This window comes from Nematolebias whitei, chromosome 7 (assembly GCF_014905685.2).
Source record: "Nematolebias whitei isolate Nwh7 chromosome 7, NemWhi1, whole genome shotgun sequence".
NCBI classification, from domain to species: domain Eukaryota; kingdom Metazoa; phylum Chordata; class Actinopteri; order Cyprinodontiformes; family Rivulidae; genus Nematolebias; species Nematolebias whitei.
The window spans coordinates 8483558-8494077 of record NC_056504.1 but is presented as its reverse complement, the minus strand read 5'-3'; the positions used below and the strand labels follow the sequence as shown (position 1 = coordinate 8494077).

The window sequence follows — 10520 nt, the reverse complement described above, 5'->3', positions numbered from 1 at the left end:
AGAGGGGCAGGTGTCGCTCTCGTTTTGAGTTTATTCTCCGTCGCATGCGTGCTGTGGGTGACAAGCGTCCAGAGCGTCACACGCTGAGGAGGTGTCACAGCGACACGGTTCAAGCACGGCTCCCCAAACGACAAGACAGACACATTTGTTCATAACTTTATTATTAGTCAGTCTGAGAGTTGCCGGATTTTATCAAACAGTTGCCGAACGCACCCTGATGCAATGAGAATTGTGCCAAAAAAAAAAAAAATCTAATCCCTGCCGCAAAATGTTCCCCGGGGTCACATGCGCCCCCTCGGCATTGCTCCGGGCCCCCCCAGGGGGGCGCACCCCACTATTTGAGAAGGACTGATCTAGATTAAGAGAAAAAGATAGAAAATAATGCAGTAAAACTAGAAATACCCTCCATTTCTAGATTTTGCAGATTTCTGAGGAAATATAACTAAAGTTTGACAGAAAACTGAAATGGTACTTGTTGATTTAAATTGCGCTCTTTTCTAATACGATTTTGTTTTACTGGCTTAATGAGCAAGAAGCAACCTAACACATGGCAGATTACTATACGCTGAAGAATAGAAGCAGTAAAGATGAGGTTCAAGATGCCTGTGGCAATAAGTTTTTTCTTGAACGCCACCTCTCAGATCAGGATGAGAATATCTACTGAATGAGCCCCAAATAATGAGATATGAAAATGACTTGTGGGCACTGAAGGAGTCGAGGGCGAGTGATTGTGCAGGAGGCTTGTGTTTGAATCCATCTCTTCTCTGCTCAGTCACTTCAATTATCTTCCTCCCCTATCATCTCATCTTTTGGGAATATGGAGAATAATTAAGTAAACGCTTGAGCGCTGCAGTTATTAGTTGAAAATGGTGATAACTGCAACAAATGCATACAAGTGTGGCTAGAAAGATGTTCTCAGTTTTGGGGATATTTAAGACAAAGTGTTTTTTATGTTTTGTTGCAAAACCTTTATGGTGATCAGCTGATTGAGCTTCTGTTCTTTTTTTAAATTTTTTGGAACTTTTATTGCCAAACAAGAACAAGACAAATTACACACAAACTATTGAGTCTTGCTTCAACAGAAAAAACAAACACACTATATTTATTTGTCAATGTACAGGATATAATTAAAACAAAAACAGCAACAAAAGGCTTTATTTGAGAAAGTCAACAATAGGTCTCCACAGTCTTTCCAAGCTCAGAGTTTTAATTTGTAGTTGACCTGTTAATTGTTCCATTATGTTTTGGAATCCACTGATCAATAGTTGGTGGGTCAGGTTTCATCCAATTGACCGTGATCGTTTTTCTTGCCGTCATGAGGAGAATATGTTTCAGAGAGCTTTGGTCAGGGGTGAGATGATCAGGGAACACATCAAGTAAAAATATGACAGGGTCAAAAGGGATTTGTATTTTCAATACTCTTTCCAACACATCCCTGACACCTTTTCCAGAAGCCCTGCACCCGAGGGCAATCCCAAAATATGTGGATGTGGTCACCCACAAGACCACATTTTCTCCAACAGTCACCATTATTGTCACGCCCAGAAAGAAAAGTCTTAAATGGTGTTAGAAATAACCTAACTTTGCATTTTGCATTTCCAGAGTTGGCTCCCGATTCCCTTGTGAAAACCAAAACAAATATTCTCCCAAGAGCCATGATCCAAAATGACATTTAGTTCCATTTCCCGTTGTTTAATGTGTTGATTACTGTCTCATATATCCATCACTAGTTTTTTTTATACATCAGAGACCTGTTTTTTCAGTGTTCCAGAGTTTTCCATTAAAGTAATTAAGTGTTGAGCTTCTGATTTTTAATTTTACTTTTTGTTTTTGTAAATGGTTTACACAGTTGCCCAAACTACAATATCGTCAACAATGCAGTGCAATTAACACTCTGACCAGCGCTTATTCTGGTAAAAGTGTGCTGTATGTGACTTTGCCCACAAGCTGCATCAGTGTTGTAATTGCTATTTAAATGCCAGGGGTTCTCGCATGAAATAAAACATTATGGAGTGCCACCAGACCTTCAATATTCAGATTTGTAAGCAGGCTGTGAAATCCAAAGGTCACTCATTTATGGGATGTGACATTTCCACTGGTGTTTTGTGCATTTTGCTTATGACCCATTACAACTTGAATTAATGCAGAGAAGTAGCTGCAACTGTGGCAATACTGTGTGGATGAACAAGTTGTTAAGCTTTGATGCATTAACTTGATTTGAAGACTTTGATATAACCTGCATGCAATGATATATATATATATGCATGTATATATAAATTATTTTCTAATATACAAATTACCTGAAGTGGTCCTCACATTTTTCCCTCTGTCTCTTTGCCTGCAGAGTTTGGACAACTACAAGCAAACGGTTGAAGAGTACAGCCAGGCATCAGCTAAAACTGAAGCTTGTATACGGTAATTACTGTGAATTAGATTTTAAGTGTTTTGTTTGTTACAGCAATCCTTTAAATTTATTGTTAGACCTTATGTATTCTTTCTACCTTATTACTTTTCTAAGTCCGTCCTTGGCTAAATTGGTTAACTAAAGATGCATTAACTTTCCTAGTTGAAGTGCTTTTCTAACTCGTAAAAGTCAATGTCAAACATTGTGTCACATTATGTAGACGTTCTTTCAGTGATTGGTATATAAAAATCACTGTGAGCTCAGTTTACTAGGTGACAGGAAGTAGATGCAGTCAGAAGCAGGAGTGTGAAAAACTATTTGTAATTTTAATAGGCTGTTATTTTGAACAGCACACCTTCTGCAGCTGCCAGGTAAGTTGTATTCACACTGTTGTGTGACTGTGTGATAATTCATTTTTATCACTTCTTATTTCTTCTATTATAATATCGTGACGCAATCCTCAACTTTGCACGAGTCTGTTGTCCTCTCTGTGCAATTCATAAGTTAGATGTCGGTTTAAATCTGTCACAACAAAGGAGTTAAATGCATCTTGAAGCAGGACTCCACATGTATTTGTTTATATTTGTGAAATTAATCAATTGCACCCACCATGGATTTTACATTATTAGTCACATTCTTACTTTTTATCCAAATATAAACAGAAAATAATAATAATAATAAAAAAGCTGTTTACAGTTTTGAAAGATCCAAAATGTTGTTCATTTTTGTTATTTAAATTGCTCCACATGGGGAATTTTATAACGGTATGACTACACTTTCCAATCATTTAGACAGCTCACCTCCTCCAGACATGACCCTCTGTGAAACACTGCACCTCACCCAACTCTGCTCTCTAAGTTACAGGTCCATCCAGGTTTGTTATTCATTGAGGTTTATGGCAGTAATTCTTAGCGTATCATGTTATTTTTTTCTCGTTTCAGCAGAATTCTTTGAACTTTCACTTTTGAAGCACCAATGGACAGTATTATTTTCCCTCTAACGGTAGTTGGTTTTCTCTCATCTTCTCCCACACTTGCATAGCTTCAGCTCAGTGGTCTGGCCTGGGGCATTAATGGCTTCAGCCATTGGATCAAAATGATTCTGAGGTTCTCCACCACTGCAATGTCCACTTTATGGGATACTGGAGGGGAAAGTAAATAGTACTTTGTGGCATATGCCTTATGATGCAGTATCTCTTCGTATTCTTTCTGTTGCTCCTGATTTTGTTGCTAAGCTAAGTGAATTGTTTAGCAAAAAAGAAGCACTTTTTACATGAAAAGAAAACGAGGCATATGTTGTGATCATGTCAGGAGCTGTCTCTCATGGGTAGTTTTGGATAGCTTTTTGTGATTTTTATTTTAGATTTATTTCAGTTTTTTATTTGTTTCTTGTTGTTTTCAGTGGATTTCTGGAATTTCCCAGTGTTTACCAGATTGCTTCTTCCTCAGTCAGTTTCTGCTCCTCAGCTCCTGCCCCACTCTCATTTGTTCCCACTTGCCATTTTACCCAGGAGTCTTCACTCCTCTCATCAGCCCCTATCCATAAAGTCTTCCAGTTTTCACTTTACCTTCACTCTGGCATTGTGTGAGCTTCTTGCCATGTCCGGCTCTCCTCTGGTTTTCCTCAACCTTTGTAATTATTATTTTCTATTTGCTGCCACAACAGCTTATTAGCCCCCCTCCAAGCTTCTCGTTTGTCTGCATTCTTGTGTCCAACCACTACAAAATGTGACAGATCACTTGAATGATGATGAGTCAGTTTGTTTGAAGTAAATATTTTCCACTGCCAATGCCAAACAGTGTCATTAATAAGGTTTGTATAAAAATGTTTGTGGCATTGAGTCCATTCATAGTTTTTTGACACTCATATCCTTAATATCCTTTTATAATATTAAATTAGATTGAAGAAGTCCTTTGGATGAAGGACAAAACATCTCAGCAAAACAAGAAACCCTCCAGATGACCTGACTGAACATGGTTGGATTTCTACCTGGATTATTGAGCTTGAACGTTGGTATTAAATTAGATACAACTGAGTGTTGTTATTTGCATCCTCACCTGGTTGTAATAATAATAGGTAAACAAAACCCTTCTTCTTTATGTGGCAGTCTTTTTCAGGATATAAGTGTGATTTTTGCAGGAGGTGAAGGCGCTCCAGTGGTGAAAAATGAGTTCAGATGTCACCTTTTTTTCAAGAAGCATATCCGTTTTAGCGAACACTTAGCTGCTGCTGCACTGAGACTACCAGAGTATAAAACCTGCAAATTTATGCTGCTCCATTACATTAGTTTTCACCTTTTTTATCATTCAATCAGAAGGTCTTTGGGTTTCATTAGCACATCTTTTTTTTTCTTCTTTTCTTTTCCAAGCAGTGTTAAATCACAGCAGGGTTAAATAAATAAGTATATGTAAAGTTTGAAGTAGCTGTTCCGATACTGATACCTTTTTAGAACAAGCAATAAATAACAAATAATAAATAAATAACAAATATTAGACATGTAGTCAGTAAGAGTTACTTGGGTTTTGTAGAAATTTTTACAAAAATCATCTTTATCTGAACAAATCTGCCTTTTATGAACAACACCATCACTAATATATGCCATACCATACCATACCATACCATTTTATTTATAGAGCACTTAAAACAGTGACAAGGCCAACCAAAGTGCTGCAACCAAAGTAATATATGTTTTTGCAATTAAAGCCTTTTTCACTCGGGATTAGTTTTACCTAGGGACCACGTGTAATAAATAAATTCACTTCACCACTTGCTCTTGCTGAGGTTGGATGCTTTTTCTCCTCCCTCTCCGCTTTGCCGCTCTGTTTGTCTGTGAAACTGCTTTTGAGCCTCTCTACATATCTTCAAAACCATAATTATGGACTTGATTTGATCAGTTGGTCCCTCAACACAATTTTTTTAAACATTTCTTCGAAGAGAAAACAGGTTTTAGGCGAGCCAATTTGCCCTGTTGGCACGCACGCAGCTGGATATCTCATCGACTTGGAAGACTTGATGATGTGTCTATCTCTGCTGCCATTTGTGGATTTTAAGGACGCATTTACAATTAGATTTATGATAACTGGTTCCTGCTTTTTGGATTTGGCTGGTTGCTGGATTATCTACAAACAAAGAAGTTGTCAGCAGCAAATTTGGACCCGATCATGCTGCTTACCTTATGATGGCTTGATTCGTGCCTCGAGTACCCAGACTCAAATGCTTTTGGCAGAATGTATCAGATCTCGGGGATTTTACTCAGGCATGTTCTTTTGGTGTGGCCACATAATTTGGACATTTCAGAACCCAAGTGGACCAACACAGACTCAAGGTAGGCGTCATTAAGTTTTGCCTGTCCCCAAAACAGCTGTGTGTTTATCTGAATTTAGCTCCACCGGCTGGCCTTGAAGGCCATCTTATTTGAATTTGCCTGGAAAACATGTGATCTGATGCTCTGCCCCGACCCCTCCCCCTACCATTGAGGAATTTCCAACTGATAACCAAAGGAAACCAGCTGAATAAACTTTGTGTCATCATTTCAGGACTTTTGGATTCCCATAGGCATTGTCCTTGGCCATTCCCCGACATCACTCGAGAATTTTTACGGATCTCACTGGAGGGAACTGGTTGATTATCCCATCCTTATCAGAACTCTTACAGTGTCCTCGAGTGCATCCTTGAACATTGCTCACCGCTCTCGTTGTCTCTCCCCCTCTCTGCGGAATGTCTATGTCACTATGTGCTTTATGTACGAGGTGTTTTTTTAATATTAGAGTTTTTTTCTCAGTCAAGAAAAAAAGTTTAATAGGATTATTTTTGCCTCCAATTCCTACGTGTTCCAGATTCACTACTTTTGTCTGTCTAAACAGATCTCACTTGTAAATGAGTCTTCGAGGCTCAATGTGATTTATCTGTCTAAATACAGGTTGAATGAAAAAAAAAAAAATTACTCCCCAACGTCTGCTTTTTATGTGGCCCATTCGCACGGGATGACCAAAGACTGAGATTTAGCTGAAAATTACAGACATCTTCCGGATTTGATGTTAACACGCTGCAAGTCGCGTTAAGCTCAGATGGACAACCTGTCACTGGCTGCGTGTCCGCTGACCCACCTGTTGAAATTGACTTGCGACCTGTGCAGGGTGTCCCCCACCTCTTGTACAGTGATGGCTGGACATGGGCATCAGCGACCCCTGCTACCCGAAAAGGAAGTAGCGGGTAAATATAATGAATGGATGGATCAATCAGCTGATCATCGGCTGCATGCATCTCCACACCTGCTGTCATCTGTGGTGAAGGAAGTAGCAGCATCTACAAAAGCAGAAGTGAGCAGCGCGTTAATTTAAAATAGCTTTGTTCTATATTTTTCCAAATGATTTTGCTTAGAAAAATGAAACAAAAAAACGCCTCATTACATGTCAGATCCCACCCATTTATGTCCAAATCACAGAGATGCTTATTCGCGTTAGATTAGTATTATCACAGGACCTCGGAGTTCAGCAAAATACAGTAGGTAATTTGCAGGGGAATTTTTACTTTACAAATTACTGGCATGGCCGATTCGCACGGGATTAACAACTCAGATAATCTCTGTAATTATTACAAATAGCATGTGGTCCCTAGGTAATAATACTAATCCCGTGCGAATAGGGCTTAAGACTGATTGATACCAGCCAAAGCGTAAAGTCTCATGGCAACACTCCCACTTTTGAAATGATTCATTTTTATACAAAAAACAAACAAACAATGTAAACCACTTTATTCAATTTAACCTGAATAAAAACATTTGAGATTAAAATTTATTTTGTTTAGCAGTTGTTCCACAACAGCATACACAATAAATACACAACAGTCTCAGAAATGAATGCATAAATCCTACTTTTAGCTTTGAGTTAAAGTGTAGAAGCACATTCTATAGTGCAGGTCCTAGAAAATGAAAAAGTAAGTGCTCGGTCGTTTTGTCATCTTTGTACTGTGTGATGAGCAGTGACCTCATCCACGACGCCGACACCTTCGAGCACCCGCACTATTGAATTCAGCTGCTTCACAATTCAAGACCCAAATTTTACTCCAAATGGTTGCATTTGCAAATATTTGCTATTTTCCATAGTTGTATGGAAGAGGTGGAAAGATCACTTCAGCACATGTTTGCAGAGCGAATTGCATTCAATCCGGTCTCAATGCATTGCTACTATTTTCAAATTGCAAACACGAAAACTTTCACTCCCATTTCCTTTTTTCTGTCTCCCACACATTTTGTATTCAGGCAGTCGTGCTCATCATGTTCCGTCAGCATTTGGACCATGGTTCATTGTGCAGTGGTCATGCTGCCATTTCACACTACACTGACCATCTAGTAATTATTCTATATACCCACTAAGGGAAAGCTGTCTACAAGTTATTCAGCTAAAGTATACATTTTTTGTGTCTTTGTGTAGATAAATGGTCTTGTATTTTTTTCTAAAAAGTACATTTTTACCTAATGTTTCAGCCTTTTTTTTAAATGTGTTTGTCTTTTTTCTATCACATAGCCACATCAACATGCACAAACCAATTAGAACTCTGCAGATACACACACTTTCTGTTTGTTTTCATGCTATAATTTGTGTCAAAGCCCTCTAAAATTGTGCGTTAAAGCCCCCTGGGTTAACCTTGGTCATTTCCTCTCCTTTCCTACACTCCACAAGTTACACTCAAGGAATCATTATCCTCCTATGGAGACATGGTGGGTAGTGTTCTTGCTGTAAGGTGTTTAGAAGAGTTCATCCATTAGTTTTGCCTTGGGGTATCTTAACTTCCCATATTCCCTAAAAAGCACCTTACTGTAGTGGAGCACAACACTGCAGCAGTGCTTACCTTAAGATCTAGACATCCACTAATCCTCTTAAAAAACCTTGTTGCTCTCAGGTGTTTGCAAAGACAGAACCTAAGTGAACCTCAAGTGGATGTCTGTTCAAAGAGTCATCGTAAAGTGACTGCTGTCATCCTACTTTAAACGTTAAAGCCTACTTTCCGCAAGAGTTTGTATGATCTACAGTACTTTATGTTGTTTTTTTGATTGTGCATGTGTGTGCGCGTGTGCATGCCCAATTAGTGAAACAGAGGGGTAAAGCTTACTGTAAGGATCTCTGCCCTTCAGAGCAGTTGCCTGCTAGCTGGCTAACTGGATCTTGAAGGTGTCTAAACAAATACGCAAATAATCCCTTCAAGCTAACAGCGCAGATTTACCAATTTGTTTATTTAGATGGGTGAGAGTTGAGACAAGACTGTTGGGGCATACCAGCCTCAGTTGAGTCCACAGTTGTCTTTAGATGTATCAGGTTAGATTGGGTCCCACTGCATAACTGTGGGTTTCAAATGCAGCCAATGTATTATACATATTTTATATAATGTTCGTACCATGTTTTATCTCAGATTCAAAACATGTAACTATCTCTATGTAGACAAATCATTGAAACCACATGGAGTATGAATGAGGATGGATGAATAAGGAATCATGTAACTGTTTTGACTGAAAGCAATGAAGAGCTGATTTGACTGTATCATGATTAGTTTTATTAATTATATCTTGTTTATACAGTTCGTTACTCTTGTTTTGTATCTACTTGGTTCAGTTTTGCTCTCTCACACAAGGTTTCAGTTTATTATTAACCCTGCCTGTCTGATGTTACTTATTACCTCTCCCTGTGTACATAGTTGTAATTTTTAGTTTTGCTTTGTGAGATTCATGTCTTTCTTTGTGTGTCTTTCTTTATACTGAGTTTAGTAGGTCTGCAACTAACGATTTTTTTCAATAATCGATTCATCGACCAATTATTTTTTCCAATTAGTCATTGAATTGGCACAGAAAAAACCCCAACGTTTTAATTTCCACTCCTTTCTTCCAAAATTGAACATTTCACTGACATAGCAATTTGCACAAAAAACAGGTTGCTATTTGACTATTCTGTTAGTAAAATATTGAATAATAAAAAATAAAAGTTAGTCAAATAGCTTAAAAAAAAGAAATGTACACAAAAATATATACAAATGTATCTTTATACCTGCACAATATGTAGCTACTTTGTAAAATGTGTCCTTGAGGGAAGAGTGTAACCTAGATTAAAAGTGTGGATTATTGTAACCTGGATTAAAAGTGAATTGTCATTGTAGTGAAGCTTTCGTCTTCAACCATGGACAGAGGCCTCATGTCAGTGACAATCATTTAAGGATGCTTTCAGTGAAGACAGCTGTTTGCTGTGATGTCCATGATGTCTTTCCATGGGTCATTCCACCGAATGGGTGCCATTTGCTTGTAGTAACTCTCCAAAATTGAATATATTTTTTGCATGTTTTTTTTTTTTAATTGGATCTAGTAATATACATATCTAACTATTCAAAATGGATATTGGTCCATCTCAGGTGATTTTATTTCATTTTTTATTAAGCTTTAAATTCGAAGATGGTTGCATTTTTTTCAGTCCTGTTACCAAAACTCACGTGACATCCTAAAAGCATATTTTAAAGCATAACAACTAATTTCATTGTTTATTCCTAATAAGGTCTTTATTTTTGATGGAATGATTTAATAGATACTTAAATAGTTTTTTTTTTTAACAAAAAGTCCCTTCATATAAATAGAAATAGTGTTTTTCTAAAATTTCCAAAGGCACATTTATGAATTTACAGAGATCAAAAGCAAAAGTTCATTACACTTATGATTATGTAATGTATTAAACAATTAGGTAAAAGACAGACCAAACAAAATTTGAGGAAATAGTTTACTTAATAATCATCTTTATCATGTATCTTAAATTTGCAATTGGATCACATGCAGGACATTTTCTTTCATAAGAAAATATATTTCGCAGCTAATTTTTATACGCATTTATAGATATAATTTCAGGGGGACATAAAAGGCACCCATTCGGTGGAATGACCCCCATCATGAAGGCTGTCATTTTTTGTTGTTGTTTTCTGGAATGAGAGAGTACAAATGTATTATAGCATAATTTACAGCAACTCAAGAAATGCCTTGTTTCACTTACAGTGTTAGGTTCAGGCAAAAGTATCTAAAAGAGCAATTAAACACACAAACACACACACACACACACACACACACACACACACACACACACACACA

At 37.6% G+C, this 10520-nt stretch overlaps 1 protein-coding gene across 2 annotated transcripts in view; it reads left to right on the top strand.

The window, feature by feature from the left end:
• LOC119412237 (MICOS complex subunit mic25a) overlaps positions 1-10520 on the top strand; it is an 83720-nt gene that overhangs the window by 36814 nt on the left and 36386 nt on the right. For both annotated transcript variants that reach the window (XM_037679220.1, XM_037679219.1), the window contains one exon: positions 2345-2415. In XM_037679220.1, coding sequence (XP_037535148.1) covers positions 2345-2415 — 71 coding nt within the window. The remainder of the gene's footprint in view (positions 1-2344; positions 2416-10520) is intronic.